This window comes from Puma concolor, chromosome B3, assembly GCF_028749965.1.
Source record: "Puma concolor isolate L17-30 chromosome B3, mPumCon1.1.hap2, whole genome shotgun sequence".
NCBI lineage: Eukaryota > Metazoa > Chordata > Mammalia > Carnivora > Felidae > Puma > Puma concolor.
In genome coordinates, this window is record NC_141672.1 from 108288311 (window position 1) to 108313931 (window position 25621).

The following is a 25621-nucleotide window of genomic DNA, read 5'->3' on the forward strand; positions in this document are numbered from 1 at the left end:
AGTAATCCTAGCTGGATTCTTAGTTACAAACGAACCAGGGTAATTTAAAACCAGACAAACCAACCAACTAACCAAACAAAATTAGTCAAGAAAGGTAAGACATTTTATTTTACATACAAAAAGGGTGCAAACTGAGTCCTTTCCTCCCCAAATTAGGGAAGAGGTATACTTAAAGATCACATTTGTGTTTTTCCATGGTGCCCTAGGAAATGGGCTACTCTGAGATAACACATCAAGACCCATTTTCCGTTTTCTCCAAAGGCGGCTTACTTCCTCTGCAGAGGAGGTTTTCCTAATGGTGTACAAATCTCTCTCCCAGAGGAACCATTTCAAATACACTTGAAATAAACATTCATGTTAAAAAATACTACAAATTTCATTTTCACAGCTGAGCTTTGCGACCAGTGCCGGGGTTTATGAAACAACAACACATATCTAAAATAAAACAAAAAGTTAAAAAAAAAAAAAGGCATTTAACAATAAATCAGACACATCCACACAGCATTTAAAACTGATTTCCACAGCTGATTTATACAATATCTAGTCTTAAAAAATTGCAATCAACATCCCAACATCTTTTTAAAAGTACAATGGGCAAAGATTAAAGAAACAGACAAAATAATAATATAATAAATTAGAGCATGTAATATATCCAATGGGAATTGATGAATCAACATTATTTTCCATTGGGGGGTTATAATATTTTTGGTTTCATCTCTATCTTTTCTGCTGTTTACTTTTCTGCTTGATAAATGGGGCTCATTCCCAGAGCCAGCCTGCTGTGACACTAGTTTGAGAAGCTCACTTGTTACTTGTTTACTTCCGAGGATATTCCTAAACACATGGTCCCAGCAGCCTGGCCTGTGAGTCTTTATGGAAGTGAAATGCACAGATGAGACCACGTGCGCATGCACGCACATATACACACACACAGGCATACAAGCACAACCACACACCCACCTGTAAATAGATTTCCCCCCAAAGAAATGGCTCATCTCTCCTGAGACATTCCTAACAGATTGATAAACCTCTTACAAAAGCTTTCAGTGCAAGGGCTGGCCTGGGATTTGGTCTGGAGCTCATGAAGAGGAACACTGAAAATGTCTCACCTGCCCTGAAAGAGGGGGTTTGCAGGGAAGAGGCAGTCAGAACAGCTGTTTTCCTGTGTGTGTTGTTGGGATGACTGCACTGCACCCCCATTTATTACCAAGGATAACCCTCTGCTCTGAGACTCTGAAGGTGGTGATGGCACCGGAAATAAGATTGCGAGGAGTAAAAGAAAAGCGACAAAAGAAATTCTGTCCACAGAACTGAGGTTTCTTTATAACATCAAGTTTGGTAACAAAACTAGAAATATATGGAGTACATGTTCACTTTTTCCTTTGTAAGCTGATCTACAAATACTGGAGTGGACTTCCTGGTTGCTTTTTGAGGAAATTTGTCAACTACTACAGTCTATATCCAGGGAACCTACTTACTATTTTTGAATACAGTGTAGAAATCTATTCTTTTGCACTCAGTCACCTGCAAAAGGAGTTATGAAAAACATGTTTTTAAGACTGCTTAATTGATCAAAGACTTCCAAGATTTATTTGTGGCTAAAACACTGCTCAAACTCTGCAAACCCTCAGAAGGGCCATAGTTTCTTCTCTTCTTTATTCAGAAACAAAGCCACCCCTCCGCTGCCTCCCTCCCCCCACCCCCAAAACAATAAAACCATAGGAATCCCATTTTGATTCCTGCCAACCCGTCATAGGGAAGACTGGGAATCACTGGCCATCAATTTCTAGACAGGGCTTTCCTGGAGGCCCGGAGTTGCCAAAACAAGAGCCCCCAAAACAAGTGCCTGGTGCTTATATATGGCCAATCCAGATGGGGTGCCTGGTTATCCTGGCTCCCTAAGGGTTGCTGGAATTCATCTGCCCACATTGGGGCAATGGCGGGGACAGTGGCAGTGGACTGGCAAAGGCAATGTTGGCTGTATGGCGCTGTAAGCTCCCAATCTGAGTAATTCGAGCCCTAATGTGGCTGATGCTGGAGACGACACTGTCAGGGCAATTCACTGGGAATGGAAAACTGGTTTCAGTATGAAAATGGAGGTGACTGGGACACACAGGAGGCATGTGGAATTGGGAGAGATGCATCAAAAGATCAAGTTCCTTTGAGATGCTTTCTATGCTGTCATGGAAGTACTTATTTTTGAGAAACATCAGCCATGCTTGCCGACAGGGGCAATTAATTCTATCTTTTGCATACAAAAAAGTTAAGGCTATGATCTTTAGTAACCAATGTGACATACATTTACCATCACTGCATATTTCTGACATTAAAGGAGGTTACTAACACGGAGAATCAACAATGAATATGCACTATCAGTGTCCATTTCCAGTGCACTAACTAAGCTGGGATATAGAGGTGATGGACCCTCTTCTGGCTAACGGCAGAGGTGGTTTTTTTGTACCTGGAATTCATGCAGATAAAACAGGCAAATCAACATTTCTACTGAAAAGCCCAGGATTCTGCTGTCCCCTGTTGCCTCTGCGTTCCAGAGTGAAATGGAGCTTTAACTGGAGGTTAGCCTAGTCACTTGACTTGTACCTTCTTAGACCCTGTTTACTTCTAGACAGACCCAATATAGCAGAATGTTCACTAAGGCTGTCAGGAAAGCACACTCGCTGCTGGCACACTGCCCACCCTTGCAGAGTCCAGAGTGAGACCACTGGGAAATGCCAAGGTGTGTGTAAGTGATCAACCTTTAGCTGCTTCATTGCACAGACATAGGTCATCCTCTGGTCATAAGAGAAGGACCGCTTATGCCTTGGTGGATTCCTGGCCTGCGTGCCTTAATCTGCTCAGGATGCAATACCTGAAGGACCGTAGGGCTTGGGAGACGTCCTCCTAATGGCATACTATTAAGAATATTTTGAGTGAACGCTGCTAGTACTTACTGCTAACTCAGAAGCAACTGCATCAATCCCAAAGAAAAAGATCCTTAGGCACCATGCTGTGAAATGGAGAAAGTTCCAAAACTATAGTGAGTGGATTTGGGTGGGTGGTGGGTGGAGGGAGTGCCCAACCTCAGGGACCCGGCTGAGGCACAGAACTAAGCAACTATAGCAACAGGGTTGAAGAGGGATCCCTGATGTGCTGGCGGGGATGGAACTGATGGCCAAATTATTCCTTAGGTAGTCTTTTTATTTACTTTTTAATTTTCAGGAAGATCACAATAGAATCTCTCAGAGGCCTGGGACCACCTTGGAGTGCTAATGGCCTTGGAAGAATCACCATTACCCTACATGCCAGAGGAACGTGGGGCTCTTCGCCTTTGTTATGAAAAGCAGATACCTAGTAAGAGATTTTGGAGGGGGGGTGGTGGTGCAGAGAATGAGAACAGTGCATTAGGAAGGACCCCCCATAACTGCTTAGGTTTAACCCTTCAAAAGCTAGCCTTTAAAACATTTAAGACCAAAAAAAGTCACAAACTCAGCTGCAGGGGGGCTTGCCCTGAGCCAAGCTGGTCAATGCCTTTGCTTTTTTGTGGAAGCAGAGGTGGGAGGCACTTAGTGGGGTGTGGAGTGCCAGGATGCTAGAGGCTTTGTCACTACTTCCCCTTGCCATCCCTTGAGAGGCAAGGTTTTCTTCTACACAGGGAAAAGGAAGTTAAAGTTTCTATACAGGAAGTTAGAGTTGCCCAAATGCCAATTGAGAAACTGTACATTTCTGTGATGGTGCCTTAACCACTAGGTATTATCAAGGAAGCAAACCTCAATATTCAAAATCCTTGTGGAAAAGGGATGTGACACTGTGTCTCCCAGCCACTCTGTCTTGTATACAGGAAAATTTCTTTTAAAGAAATGAAAGATTACAATCCTTACATGAGCTGAGCAGGTTTGAAGCCAGTAAAATGGTATTTCCTAGCCAAGGCCCGATGGAACAGGTAAAGCCCAGTAACTCTGATTCATGCCACTGTTGCTATCTCTGCTCCATGTAAGATACATCAAGGGACTTGTCAGGAAATGCCAACTACCAGAAAGTATCCCCACATCCTCCGGTCCAAAACACGGCCCTCCATCTCAAGCCAGAGGCAATGATTTCGGAGTTCCCAAAACCACCAGACTAAGTCACCAGCCACTGTCCTCCTTGGTGAGTTAGCTCTCTCTACTCCCAGATAGAAGGCCTTGTTCCCTGATGTAAGTGGTTCTTTCTCCTCTATCACATCTGGAAAGAGGTCACTGTTTACATAAGCCACTGAACTCAAATGAAAACTGAGCACAGTAAGATTAACTCCATACATTACTTTCCAAGCAGTGAACGAAGAACCAAGACTCTTCATGGTAGTAGATCAGGTGGCTAACCCACATGGGGAGGCAGACAGTGGACTGGGGCACACGCTCTAGGTACATGGCCATCTTATTTGGAAGGAGTCTATATCCAAATGAGAAGATAATTTCAGACCTTTCATTTCAGTATCCTTTCCCTTGGAATTTTCCAGCACCAGCCAATCTTATCTTCCTGTTCATACAGCCCCACGTGCTCAGTCCTAAGCATGCTGCTGTGGACCTGCTGGGAGATCTGCAGGTGCCTGGTGCCTGGTGCGGCAGGCCAGCCCAAATGCTATCACTCAGCTATCGGGGCAGACAGTACACAATGATTTTATTTCCTGGCCCTATGATGCCAAATCCTGAGGTTCTTCTGGCAGTTGGAAGGCGGGTTCACTTAGTCCTCCTCTTCTTGTCCACTAGCGGCAATATGGCGGTGGCCATTTCATCACTAATTTTGTCCCCCAAGTCACTAAGAAAGTCACATGGCTATTTAGTTGGAAGTCCCTGGCAGTGGAGGAAACTGGTATTTCCAATTTTTTTGTCAAGCATCTCCTTCTCCTGGTCAGTCTGGCTTGGCTGGCTCATCCCATGTGCTGGAGAGCTAGGCGGTCCAAACCGTAGGCTGATGAGGTCAAGAGGCTCTGGTAGGGACATTCTTCAGCAGCTGAGAAGATGAATGAAAATTCAAGTATGTTTTTTTGCCAACCTGAGTGTTTACTCAGAATGACAAGAGTTTGGCTTCTTCTCTTCTGGGTGCTGCAGACCCAACTTTTTCCATTGAGAATGTCCTCTGGACCCATGTTCTCTCTGAATGGCTTGGCTGGCCCCATCCCCCTCAAAACAGAAAAAAGTAAAACTCCCAATATAACCAGACACAATATGCATCTGCCATGTTTTTTGTTTAAAAAAAAAAAAAAACTAAAAGTGCAATAAAGTCAGTTTTTTCCTTTGCTCAGAACAATTTGCATTGTCCTACTACCGTCTGGAGAACAGAGCTCGCTTGTCAAGAGAGCGAAGAATGCCAACGCGCAGGGACAGTAGACTGCAGATTTCTCACAGCTTGTGTCCGACAGTGTAACTTGACAGGAGGGAGGGTGGCAAGAACCTGCACCCCGTGGCCAGCTGGGGATGGAGGCTGCAGAGGCACAGAGGACGGAGCCATACTGCCAGGCACACCTGGTAGGTGGAGAACGTTCTTCTCCTGCCAGGCCTGCCATCTTCCCCCTGCCTTCTTGACCGCACCCCCAGCCTCTTGAGCTCCTTCAGCAGACAAAGCCTTTAACTCACTAGCTTTTATGCTGGAGAGGGTTGAGGGTGGGGCAAGAACCTGGAGTAAACTACAGGAGGGAAGAGAATAGTAGTCCTTGAGTTTTTGTGAATGACACCTTCACTGTAAACAATAGGAAGGAGAGTCAACCAGGCAGCCCCGAGGGCAAGCAGTGGAGGAGCCGCAGCTCTGGGACCTGCTCAGAGCTGTAGGCAGGCGGGGATGGCCACTGACCCACTGGGCCCTGGCTGCCTGCACTGGCTCCTTCTGGGGGCATCTGTTTTCTTCTTTTTGGTTTGGACCTCCACCCTCCCCCATAGAGGAGTCCCTTCCAATGAAAAATGGCAGGAGCTGCGGGTGCAATTGAGTTAGAGTCCCCAGGGCCTGAGGACTCCTGGGAGGCACTGGTCACTTGTGGCGCTGGGCAGTCTTCTTCCTTTTCCTCTTAAAGAAACAGCAGCACCTGGAGTACAAGGAACATTGCAAGTCAGTGTGGAAGGCTTACAGCTTCAGACTTCTGCCTGCTTCTGCTTACTGCCCGGCGGGTGGGGGGCAGATCCCCCCTGGCACCCACCCACAGGGCCACCCACACCCACCACCTACAGTGCACACACTGGAAGCAGTGGGCAGTGTCTGCCAGGAAAGCCCAAGGAAATAGCTACTTCATTTCAATCTGCTACCAAACTCAATCATCAAAATGATGCAGGCTAGGCAGGGTCCAAACAGGTGTTTTTTGGAAGGATGAAGGTTTATCATTGAATCCAGATATTTCATCTTTATCTGGAACCAAGGCTGGGGGCTCCTCAGGGCTGCCTAAGACTAGCCTGCATCGTCTGCCCCTTGATACAGAGGGCACAATAATTTAATGCAGCTTCAATGGCCAGTGGATATGGAGCTAAACTGAGACAAATGAATCCCCCACAAAATATGATTGCAATTTTAGCAGGATCTCACGATGCTGCCAATGAAGGATTAAGGATTCTCTCCATCCCATACCCCCATCTACCCGGAGCAAGCTACCCGGGAGCAAGCAGAAGGAGCCCTGACTCTTAACAAGTACTGTGAGCCTAGATCCCCTGACTGTTATCAACACAGCCCACGTTTCATTCAGAGGGGACCAGCGCCACAGCCCAGGAGTTGACCATTGGCAAGCATATGGCTGCAGGGTCCTCGGCTTAGCTACTGAGACCGCTGCTGCCGTGCCAAACAAGGTTAGAGGACTAGTCCTGTGTACAGTGGAGGTTGGGGTCTGCTCCCTTCATCCGCCCTCCACGCGTTGCCCCTGGACAATAGCCACAGCTCCAGCACAGCCCTAGGCCCAAGCATCCCCTCCTTACTCCTGTCTCTGGAATAGGAAGCAGCTCTTGCTGAGGCATGACAGTCCAGAAGGGGGTGATGAGGGCTGTGGCATAGCTGGTGCATAAGACATGTCCTTTCCAGGAAGCTGACACATGGGAAATGAGAATGTGAGGGCCAGAAGGTGTGGATGAGTCAAAGATGCCAGGTGGTGGAGGGGAGTCAAGCTGCAAACTTGTTGGACCCTTGAAAGGAAAGCTTTTCGGAGAAAACTCTGTCTGGTTCTCTTGCCTAAATCTCTGGGTTTAATGCCAGGGCTGTTCATATGAACATAAAGAACTGGTGCTTACTTCCCATTCTCCTAAGTTCTCCACTGTAGCTAAGATTCTCTCCTTTTTCAGCCAGGCTCCTTGGTATTTCAACACCCAATGGACAAGTTGTTAAAAATTTGGAGAAGGTTTCTTAGAATGTAGAAATAGACATTTATACAAGTAATGATAGCCTTTACCCATATCTGAATGAATCAAACATGAAAAATTTGGAAATAGGACCTTCTTAAGAGGGTCTTTAAAAAGACTTTCTGGGGGCGCCTGGGTGGTGCAGTCGGTTAAGCGTCCGACTTCAGCCAGGTCACGATCTCACAGTCCGTGAGTTCGAGCCCCGCGTCAGGCTCTGGGCTGATGGCTCAGAGCCTGGAGCCTGTTTCCGATTCTGTGTCTCCCTCTCTCTCTGCCCCTCCCCCGTTCATGCTGTCTCTGTCTCAAAAATAAATAAACGTTAAAAAATTAAAAAAAAAAAAAAAAAAAAAAAAAAAGACTTTCTGAAGATGGGGTGCCTGAGTGGCTCAGTTGGTTAAGTGTCCGACTTCAGTTCAGGTCATGATCTCACAGTCTGTGAGTTCGAGCCCCACATCAGGCTCCGTGCTGACAGCTCAGAGCCTGGAGCCTGCTTCGGATTCTGTGTCTCCCTCTCTCTCTGCCCCTCCCCCACTAGCACTCTGTCTCTGTCTCTCAAAAATAAATAACATTAAAAAAAATTAAAAAAAAAAAAAAAAGACTTTCCGAAGGTATCAATGACATTTATGAAACACTATTTTTTTCAAGTTTATTTATGTACTCTCTCCCCTCAACATAGGGCTTGAACTCAGGACCCCGAGGTCAAGAACCGCATGCTCTTCTGACTGAGCCAGCCATGAGTCCTGTAAAATACTAAATGGGTATGAATATAGTCACTAAACAAAGTGGCATATGAATCTGGAGACTGAATAAATTCTTTGAAATAAAAATGACCAATGCTCCTGATTGTTTAAGACAGTCCTCTCCCCAGAGAAGATTTCAAGAAAAAAAAATGATCTTTTTCTATTATATATGCTTTAGAAAATGAACATTTTCCAAGTTGAAAGTCCTGATATTAATATTAAACAAGGCAAATTAAAACTCATGGGAGCACCAGTATTATACCAGAGTTCCCTATTCCCTGTTAACCATGATTTTCAGAGACATCATTAACATTTAAGTCCATTTCTATTTTTTTTTTTGGAGGATGCTAAAATGAGGATTTTGTATTTTTAGTAGGTAAGAGCAATCACAAAGAAGTCCCTTTCAAAGTTTGGTCCCTTTCAAACTACACTACTCACTTCTCTTCTACCTCCTTCGAGGCAAGTCCTAAGAACTAGTGTCTGCTCACAAGCACATCATAACCTGACTGCTGAGGCACATCATGCTGAATCTGCCTGACTGGAGGGCAATGTGCGCTACGGTTTAGAGCCCCGGATTATTTTTTGCTAGTTACTGTAGTTAAAGCTTCGGCAGCTTTTCACGGTTCTACCCAAAAGGAAACAGGCCCCACAATCTGCTTTTCGATTCTTTGGTTTCTGTGGTGACTACCAGCAATAGGACCTATTAAGCTGGGTCAGACCCCAGACCAAGCCCACCTACTAACTCCACACAAAAGTCTAACTCTCCAAAGAGAAGGAAGGTGAGTGATGAACCTTTCTTGTGTCGTAAATATTCTTCTAGTTGATTCTTTGATTGGATGACCAGAAATTCTTAGCATGCTGGAGTCAGAATCAATCCAGTCTCCCTACCCACAAGCCACCAAGTGCTCTTTCTCTAGACCCCTGAGCCATTGCCGTTCCCACACTGCTCTCTTGCTATGTCCTGGCTCTCTCCCCTTTTGCTTTTTCATTGCCAGGCTTCTCTTCTTTGGTGTACTTTTACATTCTTCCCTTGCTCTAATACCTGGCTCAAGCCCCACAGTATCCATGAAGTCTTTCTTGACCATTCCTGTCCATAGTGACCTCTTGAGGGACAATAACAAGTCTCCTGGAGACCTACTTGTCTTTTCCAGTATATATGTCTTATCTCTACAGCTAGACAGCACCTAAACTTTACGGAGTACCTAAGCTAGATGGTATCTAAGCTCTTGGGTAACCTACGCTTTTGGTGAACCCCCTAGAGTCCCAAGCAGAGTTGGAGGAGCACACAGTGGACCCTGTATTTGCAGTCAGGATTATGTGAGTGACATCTCACAGGAAAAAAATAGACTATGACAATGTCAGATTACACAGACATGTTTGCTAGATAAATAGGTCAAAGGTACTCCCCAGTACCATAAGACTACAAATTCTATTTCCATAAAACCTGACTTATCTTCCATATATCCCTATTCCTGGGGAAGCCCCATAGGCAACTTGGCTTAGACCAATGGGGCTCAGAAACTGGTGTCCAACCTAGTCACTGAAGACAAATAGAAACAAGGTAAACACAGAGTCCAGGAGGCTGTTATCACCACATAGAATATGACCCCATGCATGCAGACACTGTGGGGAAATTATAATTCCAGACTGCAACAGACCAACCAGTTCAGGAGCACCTGGAAGGTCACAGGCAACGTCTAAGAAGAAAGCTGGGGAGAGGGCTCTTTCTTGTATCAAGAATGTACTTGACTGAACGCAGATTCTTTAGGGCTCCCCCTTCCACTCAAGGAACCTTTTCCAGGAGTGGAAGAGAAGGGCTCCAATATCTCATTAGCCAGGTCAGCCCTTGGCCCACTAAATGTACTCTTACAGGGCAAAGAAAAGAAAAGAAGAGAAAAGAAAAGACAAGACAATAAACGAAAAACAAACAGAAACCCCCAAAACAACAACAAAATGTCCATTTCTCCCCCCAAGAAGGAGCTCTTTTGGAGACTCATTCTACAGAAGGAAGAACCAGTTGAATCAAAAGAAAAGTCACAGATTTTTCTGAAGCAGCCAGTTAGAGACCAAACCACAGAATGGGAGATCATCTGGTGATAACTGCCCTTGGGGTTGTGAAGAATAATCTAAACAACTGATAGAGTAACCTTGTCCTTCTGCCTCTGTCCCTCTCTGTCTGATAATATCTGGTCTATTAATTTGGGAGACAATTCACTCGGCTCAAAATAGAAAGATAATTTTGGATACTGGGGATATTGTTTTGACAGGAGGAGACAGCAATGAGATGGGTTTGAAAGGAAAGAAGGAACAGATTAATTCCTGGGTGTAGGCCTGCCCCATCCCCACCTTGTGGATCTAGTTCCCCAGTCTGGGTGGTTATGGCACAAGGCGGCGTATGGAAGCCATTCAGTGTTCCTAAGGCATTTTGTTTGGCTTTGCCAATCCCAGCCTAGTCTGGTCCGCTCCCCTAGCATGTGGACTGGAGAGAGGGACTCACCACAGGTTGAGCATTTTCAGGCAGCTATAGAGTGTGTAAAGAGAAAAACACAGAAAGGAAGAGAGAGAAAGAGAGAGATATTAGTCCACAGAGGTGAGATGGAAGCGACTCCCTGTGAGCCATGCAAACATGCAGTATGTGTTGGTGTTTCGTTTCTTCCTCTGTCGAGGTAGGGTGAGTAGGCCCAGGTCACTTGGCCCCCACCCTAAGATGGAAGGGGCAGGTGCCTGATAGAAGCATTGAGGAGGGAACTGGATCTCAGTGAGGGGTAAGGTAGAACAGAAAGAGTTGGTGGGAGCCCCACAGCGGGTTTTCCTGGGCAATTTCCGGGAAGATAGCACAAGAAAGAGGAAATGATTCTGCCTGTAAGAATTCAATCAAGCACCAAGTGAGCCATTTTGGTTCCCACACAAAGTCTTACTGTGCAATGTTAAGCTGACCTTCCAACTATTCTGAGGGAAAGACAAGTCCCTAGCCTTTCTATAAGTCCAACATGCCTAACCAAGGCAGTTAGCTCTTCCTCTAGAGGAGGGAAAAGGCTTCAGCAACACTTTATTTTAGTAGGAGATGAATCAGAGCAAGGAGGGTCACTGCTCTGGACTAAGGTATAACTGCCAGAGAAGGGCCAAAAATCCCATTCTTGTTAATTCTCAGGAGAAATGAGGTCCACATTTTCTAAGTTATAGCTAAAGTCAGTGAGTAAGCAAAAACTCCATAACAAAAATCAACCAAAAAGCTGCCTTGCCTTACCAATTATATTTAAACAAGGACATGTGTCCCACAGCCAGAAGAAAAGGGCAGTTAGATGTTCACTTTGTAGAAAGAACAAAAACCAAGACCCTGTTATTTCTCTCCTCCTTTATATAAAACAAGCTGGGTGAATCAAATGCTTGGAAATGAAGGTTTCACTTATCTCCTCAGTCTCTGGTTGAATCTTAATATAGGCAACAGCTCTCTTTTTCCCACAAGCAGGCTGCACGGACAAATGGCATCACAGCTGCGTGCAATGAGGGGTTGTTTGGGACGTCTCGTGCTTCTCTAGCTGTGACTTCTTCCCATGAAAATGAGCAGGTGGATTGATGGCTACCCCCTCCTTTCCTCCAAAACACATAGAAGGCCAAGAAAAAAAACACATGGCCCTGCCAGACAGTTCCCTAGGCAAGATGGATTGGTAGCTCATGAAATCACTAGGGGAATCAGCACACAAAATGCCCTAAGCTTTGAGCTTCTGGAGGACATCTGGTCAAATACACTTGCTCCCTTCTGGTCCATACATTTCAGAAGGCCCAAACCTAGAACTGGTGGCAGTCACAGTAGTCCTTTTTACTGAATGGGGAGACTCTGAACTCTCTTTATCCTAGAGTTTGGATCATACCAGAATAGAAGTCACCACATTGAATCTCTTTGTGTGAACAGCCCCCTATTTTACACACAGGACACAAACACCACACTCACATACACAATCAGTGTACACATTTACCGAAGTCAAATGAGAGAAATGGGTTCAAAAGATAAACCTGTATAAGGCAAACGATAAGAACAAAACTCTTTGAATCTTGGTATTCACAGTACACTATTAAATCCAGAGCTAAACTTCTAGCCTTCAAAGTAATAGCCACAACATGAATTGGGAGTGAGGTAGGTGGGAATGGGTACAGCCATCTTTCAAGCCCAGACAATGTATGAATCAGAACGTGCCTAGTGCCCTGTTTCCTGACCTTGGCCACACATCTGAATCACCTGACTTTTAAAATTTCCTGATGCTCAAGCCATAATCCTAAATAAACCAGAATCTCTGGGGACAGGATTCGGGCATTTGCATTTTCTAACATACCCAGGTGTTTCCAAAGTGCAGCCAAGGTTGAGAACACTGTGGATAAGAAGTACCATACTGTTTACTTTGGAGAATGAAGTTTTGTCATGGAAGCTGAAGAAACACTGTGAGTACCATTAAAATCTCCAAGGTCCCTGAGAATAGGGAGCATGTTTCCTTGCTAAAAATGCTTTCCTCCCAGGATTAAAAACTCTCCCTGCCTTTCTTACTTACCAGAGCCCTATAGAAACCAGGAGAGGAGCACCTAAAGCTGCCTATAGTCATCAGGGACTGAGTGACTTGTGCCTGTGAGAGATCATCCAAGTCGTCCTTGGGTGCTTTTTATCTACTGGGTAGGAATCCTCAAAAGATTCCTGTCCTTTCCAAGGAAAGGACCTCTTGGAAGCAAAGTGAACTCATCATATAGATGGGCAGGACAGCAGAGGGGTGGGTGGGGGTGGGGGGACAACTATAGAAAGTATAACTGGAGGGAAGAATGCAGGTCTTGACTGGCTTCCCACCACCTTACTCCCAGAGATGTAAGCATGTTCTGGCTTGTATTGAGGCCATCTGGGGGCTCAAGAGAGCACCTAGGACACGGGTATCACTATTAATATGTTGTCTGCCTCTGACAGGACCGGGATAGCCTGAATATTCTCATTACAGGAAAGGTCATCTGTATCAGGCTTGGCAGCAGTTACTGATTTGTAAAGGACTTCTCTCTCCCTACCTCATGTCTTCTTCTTGGGAGTTTAAATCTGGATCGGAATTTGGGATGGGGCAAAAAGGGGAAGAAGTGATAGAAACGCTGCTTCTGCAGCAGAAATGGCAATCATTTCCTGCTATACTCTATATGCTAAGAGTTTAACCACACGCTATGCAGAGAGCACCTGGGGGCTGGTGGTACAGGCAGGGCAACACGTTCATAGGCAAGAGAGGCAGAAAAAGAAGTAGAGTCACCTCCTCCCCATCTTGGGAACATTGTGATTTCCTCTCCTCCCAAGACTCTTTTACTCACAGGTGTAGAGACTATCTTGCCTGACTTATTGGAGTCTCTCGGAATCCAGAATCATTTTAAGTGAGAACAAAATGGCCCTGAAGCCCTCGCTCTAGGGCTGAACATGCAGAGTTGTTAGCCAAGAACCAGAAATCAAATGCTGTTCAGTGTGGCCCATGATTTACATAAGCAGATTGTTTTCTGTATCCCGGAGGGACCCAAGAGGCTCATGACTACTATCTGTTCTAGCTCTTATACCATGATTCTTTGGGTTCACTAGGCCTTTTGCCTGATGTGGACTAGAACAATGTGATGGTCTTCCCAGAAATCACAGCTAAAGAAGGGCAGAAGCAGCCTTAGGGTACCATGCAAAAAATAAAATGGTCAAAGGAAGAAAGCTGAGGACACAAGCATGAGGAATCCAGTCTGAGATGAGCAGCACATGGAGAAGAAGAGACAAAGAAGATCTTTCAACCTAGAACTCAAGAGCCCCCTCGGAAGATGAACGTACTTAGCTTCCTCGACTACCTCCACCTCGGCGTGAGCTGTGATTGGTGCATTGGAGTGGGCTCCTGTGGGGTCATCAACATTCAGCTCTCCATTGGTTGAGCTAACCACCTGAAACAGAAAGACGGAGTGTGATAGACACCATGGCAATAGGGGCTTCCTGCCAGCACCAGAGAGGGTCTCTAAGGGAGTTTTAGTCTGCAGTTTAGGTACTGACCAGGCAGTGTCTGGAATGCTGGTTTTCCTGGGCTGAGGGTCCAAATGTCCTAATTTAGGTAAGGTTCCCAGCCCCACGTCATGTGAGAACACAAAATGCAATGATGTAATCCTGTAAGAACTTCCACACCGAATGCCTACTCTGTGTCAGTGCTCGGCTACACTGTGTGTAAATTTAATCTTCACAAAAAGCCTATGGAATAGGTCATATCACTCTCTTTAATTCTACTTCTCTCAGTTTATTATGCTATAATTATAAATAGACTCAGGGATGATGCTGAAAAAAAGTTCTAAAAAGGAAATCAAGAATGGGCATTAGAGATTATAAGCAATCACACTTCCCTTCAGAAATTTCTTCATGGCTTTAATCACTGGTTTGAAGTCACTCAAATAACAAGACTGCCACATCCTCTCTGGTGAGAGGACAAACGGTAAGGAAACACTCTTCCTTGGAAGACCAGTCTTATTTCAACAACCTTTATTTCAGGTTCAGTGTCATCCCATTTCTCACTGAAGGCTCACACTCCTGTCATCTGGTTAATATAGACCCGATCAGGCTTCTCTTGCTTGTGCAGCTGCTTCTGTCACCTGGTTTCATTTCCAGCACATGATTCCTGTTTATGTGGGTGCTGGGGAGTGGGAAAAGGGACCCCGCTGGACAAACCTCTCTGCTGTTAAAGACCTTGGCTGAAACATGAGAGAGAACCACAAAATAGGATGAATGGTTCGGATATCATATGCTCTTGGATAAGTAACTTCAGCTATTTGAGACTGTTTCTTACAGGTGGATGTGAAAATTATAGAAGCAAATGTATGAGACAGTATCTGGTACAATACCTGGCACACAATAGTGGAGGCAGCACAGCAAGTAAGGAACGGGCTCTAGATTTAGGCAACCCTGAGTCTGAACCCTAGCTCCACCACTTACTTGCTGTGGGTCCTTGGGCAAGATCCTCAGTCTTTCTGTGCCTGAGCTTCCTAATCCACAAAATGGGGAACCAGTGCTGCTTACCTAATAGGGTTACCGTGCAGACAATCCACAGAAAGTGCTTAGCCCAGTGCCATGGTACATGGTAATGGCCCAGCAAGTGTTCATACTACTGTTACTCTCCCTCCATTAATGTTTATTCTTACCCCCCTTTAGATCTGGGGTCCTCACCAGCAGCTAATTTGAAGAAAAAAAAATTTCCTGTGCAGTCATAAAGAGGAAGGCAGGAGGGTATGTTTAGTATAAGGGATCTTTGGGGGTATTTACTCAAAGAATAAAGGGCACACAAGGTAAACACTACTTACTAGCAGTCTCTCCTTACCATTATTTCTAAACCAGAAATATGTATTGTTCTTATTAAGAATACACGCTTAAAAAAAATTAAAACAATGCTGTATGGTTAGTCAAAGAAACCTACAACATTACATGTGGACTTACCCTAGGAATCTGCTAGTGATCAAATTTCGCACCTCTGATTAATGGAACCACTCAACCTTATTTTTCTCCTGACATAAAAAAATACTATATAACATTATGTAATATTCTTGCCCAAAACAAGTTTTATCTGAACTTTTGGTATGATGGAAAAAAACTGACAAACCTAAAATGCGGGACATTCTATAGGAAGCAAGCCTGGACTCTTAAAAACTTTACTTTTTCCCTTTAAATACAGGGGTGACTGTTACAGATGAGTAGATTAAACAACTAAGAGACTGAAAGAGACTAAAGGGGCATAACAACTAAATGCAAACCTTCATTAGATCGCAGACCCTATAAAATTAATCTTAAGGACAATTGGAAATGCGATATGAATTGTGTATTAGATATTACAGAATTATTACTCTATTTTTTAGGTATGACAATGGTGTTGTTGGTGACATGAGAGAATGTCTTTGTTCTTAGGACATGCCAACTAAAGCATTTTGAGATAAAATACAATGATGTTTACAATTTACTTTCAAACACTTTCGCACACACTCTCCCTCTGCCACCCCCATACTACCACCACAGAATTAAATATGACAAAATCTTAATAATCATTAATTGAGGTCAGGGATATACATGGGTTCATTGGACCACCGCCACCACCACAACTTCTCTATAAATTTGAAAATTTCAAAATGAGAAGGAAAAATACCAGCAAAAACAAAATTTGAGGAGTGAAGGTTTACAGATTAGAGAAGCACAGCTCCTCATGCTAGTGCTGTCCTGTTAACCTCTTCAGGCTACATTTATTTCTTGGGGCATGTTCTGGCTGAACACTGGTTGGTGGTCACGCTGGTAAATGTATTCTGCGAGCACAAGGGCTAGAGAAGAAAGCATCGTAAGTTTCTTAAAGAACAATTCCGGAGCTAGGTAAGATGTTAAAGAAAATGCCTTGGCCTCAATGGGTACAAATAAAGCAGGAGTCAGCAAGCATCACCACTGCTGACTACTTGGTGACTTTGGGTCATGGTGCCTGTCCACAGTATTTCAAGTGTCTCATGCTCTCTAACTTCTCCTTGCTACAAATTGTCACTTGGCCTATAAGCAATATCCTTGGGCAATCTAAGAAAGAAGAGGTGATCTACATTTTATACACTAGACGTCTTATCTGTTATCAGTGAGTACCTGGTCACTAACTTCTAACTATAACTAAAATATGCTTGCGAATCAGTGGCTACTTATTTAGGTCTTTAAAGCATTCACTTTAGGCTGGAGGTAGTCTGTCAAACCACTGAACAGCTACCTAGATGTGCAATGGAACAAATGCTAGTGTAGGTGACCAAAGAGCCGGATTCCAGGCCTTGCTCTACCGTCAGCCTCCTCTGGTTTCTAATTCTATAAGACCAAGCCAACAACCTTGGTCCCACCTACTTCATAATTACTATGGCAAGTTAAAAATAATGATGTTGAAGAAAGCAATTTGAAAATTTGTAAAAAACAAAAAGACCAAATCCCCAAATCAAAACACCCTTATGAATGCAATAAATTATTAGTATTTTAAGCAGTATCATTTTTATACCTTTCCTACTGAATTTTTAGTATAACTTCATTAAAAAATAAGCTTATTTGTGTACCTGGAATACTGAAAGTTAACTTGTTGTAATCACTATCAAAATTAATCCCACATTCTGGCTATCTCACATAAGACCAAAGTAATTAATATCGTAAGGAACTACCCATGGAAGGAACTAAGGTGAAGTGCTATTTTGAACTTTAGTCCTTAATATTGGTAACATCTCTTTTAATAAGTAATTTAATATTTTAAATAAAAAATTTGAAAAAAAATTTGATTTAGTAAGTCCCATTTTTCAAAACATTACTATGAAGAAAAGTGAGAGCTATATACCAAAGGAACAGTACTTTAGCTGACAGTCAACATTTCAATCCTTCTTCTTACAACTAACATATTTGGTAATTCTGTACTTCAGCTTTCCTGACCTCAACAAGAATTGTAAATAATTTAAAATTATAATGATTTGAGCAAAGTAAATATTAGTTAAAAGTTAAATGTCATCCCTAAGTCTCATGCCTTTGCTTGGCCCTGGAGATTTCTAGATATTTCATATACATTTTCATTTAAACAATTCTGGAGTCATCTTTTTGAAAGAGAAAAACATACTGCCTTAATTGAATTTAGATCTTCCACATGTGGAAGACCTGTGGAAACAGTGGAAGGATGGGAAGCACGGTGAGGGGGGGTGGGGTCTGCAAATGAAATAGGTTAGAACGGGACTGTCCATGTGCCTTCTCAGAGCAAACTCTTCTCATCTTGGTCCTCTGTACTCCCTACCAGGTTTGTGGTGTCTACAGGTCATCCAGATAGGCTAAGCATGGTTTGAACACATTACCTTTGGAAAGTGAGACAACTCGAAAATACGTGGGCATCTGCTGCGCCAGAAAAAAGTAGGACTGATTTGGTTTGCAAAAAGCATAGCCTTTCTGAGTTTACAAAAACTGGGGCTACAATTAAAGAGGCAGATGCAGTGAGGAGCAGCAGAGCTTAATGTAATATTAGGGAAACAGCACACTTGCCTGTGCCCTATCCAAGTGGGGGAAGCTGGCAGAACTTAGTTTACAGGGAGTACAGGCAGGTTGCATTTTCCAAAAGTGCTGTCAGAGACTCTACGTGACTCAATTCTAAAGAGACCCCCTTACAGTGGACAGTAGGAAACACTGTCCAAATGGGTACCTCTGTGTTCTGGGAACACAAATCTAGTTAACTAAACTGTCTAGATATGCCTGATTATGAGGTATTTTCCTTTTAAAAATTATTTAATCTTTGTATTTTCCCCTAGTTACAAAGTAAGCATGTTTATTGTTAAAAAAAAAAAAAGAGTATTAAAAAAGACTACATAAGAAAGTGCAGGTTTCCCATGATGAAATCACATGGACATGGCTAGTGGGAAATTCAGTATATCTTCCTTGAGAACAAGGGCATGCAAATCATTTACATAAAAAGATACCTAGTAAATATTTTAGGTTTCTTGGACTATACAGTCTGTGTGGAAACTACTCAACTCTGCCACTGGACATAAAGGTGGACATATACAACATATAAACAAATGAATGTGTTTATGTTCTAATAAAACTTTATAAAAATAGGCAGAGGGTGGGATTTAGCCCACTGGCTGTGTTTGCCTCCCCTACTCTACGTTGCTTTTTTTTTCTCATTCTGCATAAACTAACATATATGTATGCTATTCCTCTTATATATATATATTTGCATATGTATGTGAAAATAAGTAAAAATGGGGCCAAATTTCATATATCATTTTACAACTTGCTTTTTCCATAACACATCTTGGACATTTCCCATAATACCAGAGATCTCTATTCACTGTATGGAAGTATTATGTTAGTTAATGCCTAATTAATGAGCATTTAGTTGCCTCAGATTTTCTGGTATTAGAAACAAGTGGCAACATGGGGCGCCTGGGTGGCTCCGTTGGTTTAGTGTGGGACTTCAGCTCAGGTCATGATCTCACAGTTCATGGGTTCCAGCCCCACATCGGGCTCTGTGCCAACAGTTCCGAGCTTGGAGCCTGCTTCAGATTCTGTGTCTCCCTCCCTCTCTGCCCTTCCCCTGCTTACACTCTGTCTCTCTCTCTCAAAAATAAATAAACATTAAAAAAATGTTTTAAAAAAAAGAAACAAGTGGCAACATTCTAAACTGCAGCATCGAATACAATAGCTACATGCCACATGTGGCTACTGTGCACTAAAAATGTAGCTAGTCCAAACAGAGATGTTCTGTAAGGGTAAAATACACACTAGATTTCATTTCTTTTCTCTTTTCTTTTTTCTTTTCTTTTCTTTTCTTTTTTCTTTTCTTCCTTCCTTCCTTCCTTCCTTCCTTCCTTCCTTCCTTCCTTCCTTCCTTTCTTTTAACATTTATTTTTGAGAGAGAGAGAGAGAAATAGAGCATGATTAGGTGAGGAGCAGAGAGAGAAAGAGACACAGAATCTGAAGCAGGCTCCAGGCTCTGAGCTGTCAGCACAGAGCCTGACACAGGGCTCGAACTCAGACTGTGAGATCATGACCTGGGCCAAAGTTGGATGCTTAACCGACTAAGCCACCCAGGCGCCCCCACACTAGATTTCTAACACTCCATAAAAAAAGTAAAAATATCTTAGAATCTTTTTGAAGATTTTATTTTTTTTACTACTTTTAAAAATATTTATTTTGGGGAGAGTGCAAGCGGGATAGGGGCAGAAAGAAGGGACAGAGGATCCGAAGCAGGCTCCACATGGACAGGCTGACAGCAGCAAGCCCAATATGGGTCTCAAACTCACAAACCCCAAGATCATGACCTGAGCTGATGCTCAACTGACTGAGCCATCCAGATGACCTTTAAGATTTTATTTTTAAGTAATCTCTACACCCAACTCGAGGTTCGAATTTACAACCCTGAGATCAAGTCTCATGCTCTACCGACTGAGCCAGCCAGGCACCCCCTCATAAATATTTTTAATACTGACTATACATTGAATTATTTTAAACTGGGTTAAAATATATTATTAAAATTACTATCACCTGATTATGTTTACCTTTTCAATGTGATTACTAGAAAATCTGAAATCACAAACGATTGATGTCCTGTTTAGCAGCACTGTTCTAGAATATGTATCTTCAGTATCTGTGCATTTCTGAGGAATATTTATCTGAAACTGGATTCACTGAATCAAAAAGTGTAGATATTTGATTTGAAAAGATAGTGCCGAAGAACTCTCTAAAATAGCTGTAATTCACATTTCAACAATAGTAGATGGATAGGCTCTTAAATTTATAATTTACTACAAATGTGATAGATGAAAACTGATATGTATGTGTGTGTGCGTGTGTGTGTCTGTCTATGTATTTTTTAAGTTGTTAGGTTTTGTTTAAATCAGACTTCTATGAACACATTGCATAAAGAAGCACATATTTCTACAAGGATCATTAGGAAAAACAGCAGTCTCTTTCCCTTATTCCACCATTTCACCTCCTTTACAACTGATTCTTTTATTTTACCTCCACATCTCTGAATTGCATGCATCTTGATTCTTCATTTTTAGGCATATATTCACCTTTTTCATCCTTCTAGTTCCATTATAGTTTTTTAAAAACTTTATTTATTTAAAGTAATCTCTATACCCAACATGGGACTTGAACTCATGACCCTGAGATTAAGAATCTGCACGCTCTTCTGATTGAGGCAGCCAGGTGCCCCTTTCATTACACTTTATACTGTAATTTTAACTAGATCAATTCTTAGTTTTACATTATGACTATTAAAAACTATAGCTGTACCATGAAGTATATACCACGGTTCTTTACTTCCCTGTATCATTTCCTTTTTTCCTTGGAGTTAATTATCTTTTAAATTTTATTTACCTAATGTTTGTTTAATTTTGAGAGAGAGAAGAGTGCAAGTGGAGGAGGAGCACAGAGTGAGAGAGACATAGAATCTGAAACTGTCAGCACAGAACCCAGTGTGGGGCTGGAACTCACAGACTGCAAGATCATGACCCGAGCTGGAGTTGGAAGCTTAACCGGCTGAGCTACCAACCGGCCACTAAAATTTATTTTTACTTAGGTTTTTATGTATTAGTTGTAATCATTAATTCTAACCAAACTCTGTCATTTATCTACCCAGCTGCTTTCAAGATATTCTGACAAATTGGTATCCTAGTCATTTCATCATCTTGGTAAAATTGTTCTCAAGGCCCCCTGAACACCTATGTTTGGGACAGGCTATCCTCTTCTACTGGTGCACTGCTGTCTTTCTGGGATCTCCTAACTTTACCATTGCACTGGGGAGTCCCTTCACTTCTTTCATGTGTCAGATCTTATTTCCTGGATCGCATATATTCCTCTTCGTTGGTTTATTCACTCATTTTCACAGTGCACAAGGGTACACGAGAAGTAAAATTTTTAAGAGCACAAATTTTTGAAAACAGCTTTTTTCTATATTCCAACCAGACTGACAGTTTGGCTGAGTATAGAATTCCACACTGGAAATAATTTTCTCTTAGAATTTTGAAAGCATTGTTCATTGCCTTCTAGCTTCCAGAACTGCTTATTCAGAAATTTGAAGCTACACTAATTCCTGATCCTTTCTTTGCATGTTGACTGTTTCTCTTTCTGGAAGCTCAAAAGATCTTCTCTTTGCCCTCCATGTTCTGAAATTTCACAATGATGTACCTTGGTGTGGTTCTATCATCCATTATGCTGGGCACTCAGTAGGCTCTTCTGACCTGGAAACAAGTCTTTATGAGTTCTGGGGAATTATTTTGTTAATGATTTCCTCTACCCCACTTTCTCTGTTCTCTCTCTGGAATTCCCATTATTAAGAAATTAGACCTCCTGAACTTTAAATCTTACATTGTTTGTATTATTTCATTTTTAAAATCATTTAAAATTTTTTTAATTGAAGTACAGTTGACATATATTAGTTTCAGGTGTATAGCGTAGTGATTTAACAATGATCTACATTACAAAATGCTCACCACAATAAGTATATTGCCCTCTGTCACCATACAGTTATTATATGATTAAAAAAATTTTTTTTTAAATCTCTGTGCCCCATGTGGGACTCAAACTTATGACCCTGATATCAAGAGCCGCATGCTCTACTGACAGCCAACCAGGTGCCCTCAAAGTTATTACATTATTGGCTATATTCCCTGTGCTGTGTTTTTCATCCCTTTGACTTATTTTCTAATGGGAAGTTTGTACCTTTTTATTTATTTTTTATTTAAATCAATGTCAGTTAACATATATAATAATAACATAATAATGATTTCATGAATAGGATTTAGTGATTCATCGCTTACATATAATACCCAGTGCTCATTCCAACAAGGGCCCTCCTTAATGCCCATTGCCCATTTAGCCCATCCCCCTGCCCAACATCCCACCAGCAACCCTCAGTTTGTTCTCTGTATTTAAGAGTCTCTTATAACAAACTGAGGGTTGATGGGGGGTGGGATGGAGGGGAGGGTGGGTGATGGGTATTGAGGAGGGCACCTTTTGGGATGAGCACTGGGTGTTGTATGGAAACTAATTTGACAATAAATTTCATATATTGGAAAAAAAATAAAATTAAATAAAATTAAAAAAAAAAAGTCTCTTATGGTTTGTCTCCCTTTCTGTTTTTATCTTATTTTTGCTTCCTTTCCCCTATGCTCATGTTTCTTTCTTAAATACCACATGAGCGAAATCATATATTTGTCTTTTGCTTAGCATAATACACTCTAGTTCCATCCACATTGTTGCAAATGGCAAGATTTCATTCTTTTAGATTACCAAGTAATATTCCATTATAATACCACATCTTCTTTATCCATTCATCAGTCGATGGACATTTGAGCTCTTTCCATACTTTGGCTATTGTTGACAGTGCCCCTTCAAATCAGCATTTTTGTATCCTTTGGATAAATACCTAGTAGTGCAATTGCTGGGTTGCAGGGTAATTCTGTTTTTAATTTTTTGAGGAACCTCCATACTGTCTTCCAGGGTGGCTGCACCAGGTTGCATTCCCACCAGCAGTGCAAAAGGGTTCCTCTTTCTCTGCATCCTTGCCAACATCTGTTGTTGCCTAAATTGTTAATTTCAGCCATTCTGACAGGTGTAAAGTGGTATTTCATTGTGGTTTTGAGTTCTATTTCCCTGATGATGAGTGATGTTGAGCATCTTTCCATGTGTCTGTTGGATGTCTTCTTTGGGAAAGTGTCTATTCATGTCTTTGCCCATTTCTTCACTGAATTGTTTTTTGGGTGTTGAGTTTGGAAGTTTATACCTCTTAATCCTCTTCACCTTTTTGCCTCCCCTCTGGCAACTATCAATTTGTTCTCATATTTATAAGTCTGCTTCTGGTTTGTGTGTTTTTTTTTTGATTCCACAGATGAGTGAAATCATATGGTATTTGTCTTTCTCTGTGTGACATATTGCATTTATCACAAAAGCCTCTAGGTCCACCCATGTTGTCATAAATGGCAAGATTTCATTCTTTTTTATGGACGACTAATAGTGTAATGCATGTGTATGTGTGTGTGCATGCATGCACACGTGTGTACCACATCTTCTTTATCCATTCATCTATCGATAGACTCTTGGGGTTGCTTCCATACCTTGGGTAATATAAATAATGCTTCAATAAACATAGAGGTGCACATACCTTTTTCAGTAAGTGTTTTCATTTTCTTGGGACAAATATCCAGAAGTGGAATTACTAGGTTGCATGGTAGTTCTTTTTTTTTTTTTTTTGAGAAATGTTGTCTACCATTTTAACCTCCATCTTTTTTCTGGGAGCCTTCCTTATAACTCTATCTTCCAAACTCTTCAGTTTTAAAGTTTTTATTATGTTTTTAGTTTCCAAGAGCTCTGTTTTTTCTTTTTCTTTTTAATTTGTTCTTACAATGTTCCTTTTTAAAATAGCATCCTATCCTTACTTCATAGTTGCAATATCTTCTGTCTGTGGGGATATTAATAATGAAGTTTTTGTTGTTGTTGTTACTGTTGTTGTTTGCTTCGGTCCTTTTTATTAAAGGCTTTCCTCAGAAATCTGATAATCCTCCATCTGCTGCCTATACTTAAAAGTGAGAGACTGCAAGGGTACATGGGTGGCTCAGTTGGTTAAGCATCTCTCTCTTGATTTTGGCTCAGGTCCTGATCTCATGGTCAGTGAGTTCAAGCTCTGCATCAGGTGCCATGCTAGCAGTGTGGAGCCTGCTTGGGATTCAATCTCTCTCACTCTCTGTCCCTCTCTTGTTCGCTAAGTTAAAAAAATAAACTTAAAAATAATTACACAAGTGGGAGACTGCAAAGACTAAAGTCTTAAGTATTTAAGTATGGATCACACATTCATTTAGTGTCTGTACCTTTTCTTCAGGATAGCACCCCTCCCTCAAAATGTGCCTCATTTCCTCTTATCCACAGCCCCTCTATTTTGCCCTTAGCAAAGAATAAGTCTTTGGTCTTTGCTGGGGTGGGAGAGAGCATCTAGGGTTCTGTGGCTTCCTAGAACACAGACGTTTTTTACCTAGATGTTCCTGTTTTTCTGATTTTTTTTTTCTACAGAACCACAGCTGTCTCCTGACTTCCTGTGAATAACATGATCTTCAGTGCATCACTTCATATAAAAAAGCATATGCTAGACAATCAAGCCTATCAAAATGCATTTCTACATGTAAAAGGTTTGTCTATCCCTTTATATGATTTGGTAGCTCTGAGTTCACCTGTGTGCCCCAACTGGTGGTGTCACTTAATAGTATGAAAGATGTATTTGAGTTAAGATTATTAAAACAGTGACATATAAGAAAAGTAAAGAGACACAAGATATTCTTATGTACTAGAGACAACAGAGCTTCAAAATAGTCCAAATGAAATCAGAAATAATACCCCAAGACCACACTTTTTCCAGAAAGAAAAAAGAAACAGCCCAACTTCTTGGGTACGCATTCAAAAATGGTTGGCATGGACCAATTAGCATTCTCACGTTACGTGCTAAGGCACATATCATCATGAAATGAGCTACATTATGCAGTCCTCTATCCAAAAAATACTTACTTTATACATTTCAAGTCTTTAAAATTCACATTCTTGACACTAACATACTTGTACCTTGACGTTATTTTTACAGTTTATCATGAGTTGTATCAAGGTTGTAGGACAAGTTTAACCAGAAATCAGTATCAGAAACCACAGAGATGTTTCTTAGTCAATGACAACCAACAATCATCCCATCCAGTGATTCTTCCAAGTCTACTTAGGCAGAAAATTAGCACACAGATATTCAGTTAACTATAGAAACAGCTCAACCTTGCAGTAAGTTTCCTTTTTAAAGGAACCAAAGTTTCAGAAGCAAGTCAACATTCCACCAGCCAAGCTGAGAAGGCCAAGAAAAGGCAATAAAGGCAGTAAGTACCTGCACTGATCCCCCATGGCGGTCTGCAGCCAAGTGAGACGTCAGGTACGAGGTATTGGTCTGCCGGCTGGGCTGGATTTCCCACTCTCCTCGGCGCTCTGACGATGCAGTCTGCTCAGGCATTAGG

The 25621-nt window shown here is 42.1% G+C and overlaps 1 protein-coding gene across 10 annotated transcripts in view; it reads right to left on the minus strand.

Moving 5' to 3' along the window:
- Positions 1-504: 504 nt before the first annotated feature.
- Positions 505-25621, minus strand: part of CSNK1G1 (casein kinase 1 gamma 1) — a 162348-nt gene continuing 137231 nt past the window's right edge. For 3 of the 10 annotated variants that reach the window (XM_086710919.1, XM_086710914.1, XM_086710912.1), the window contains 4 exons: positions 25495-25605; positions 13902-14008; positions 10581-10604; positions 505-6052 (listed from right to left, as the gene is read on the minus strand). In XM_086710919.1, coding sequence (XP_086567045.1) covers positions 5998-6052; positions 10581-10604; positions 13902-14008; positions 25495-25605 — 297 coding nt within the window. In that variant the 3' untranslated portion in view covers positions 505-5997. Of the gene's footprint in view, positions 6053-10580; positions 10605-13901; positions 14009-25494; positions 25606-25621 lie in introns of those variants that run through there. The other 7 variants (XM_086710917.1, XM_025920062.2, XM_086710916.1 and 4 more) reach the window with 4 other exon arrangements.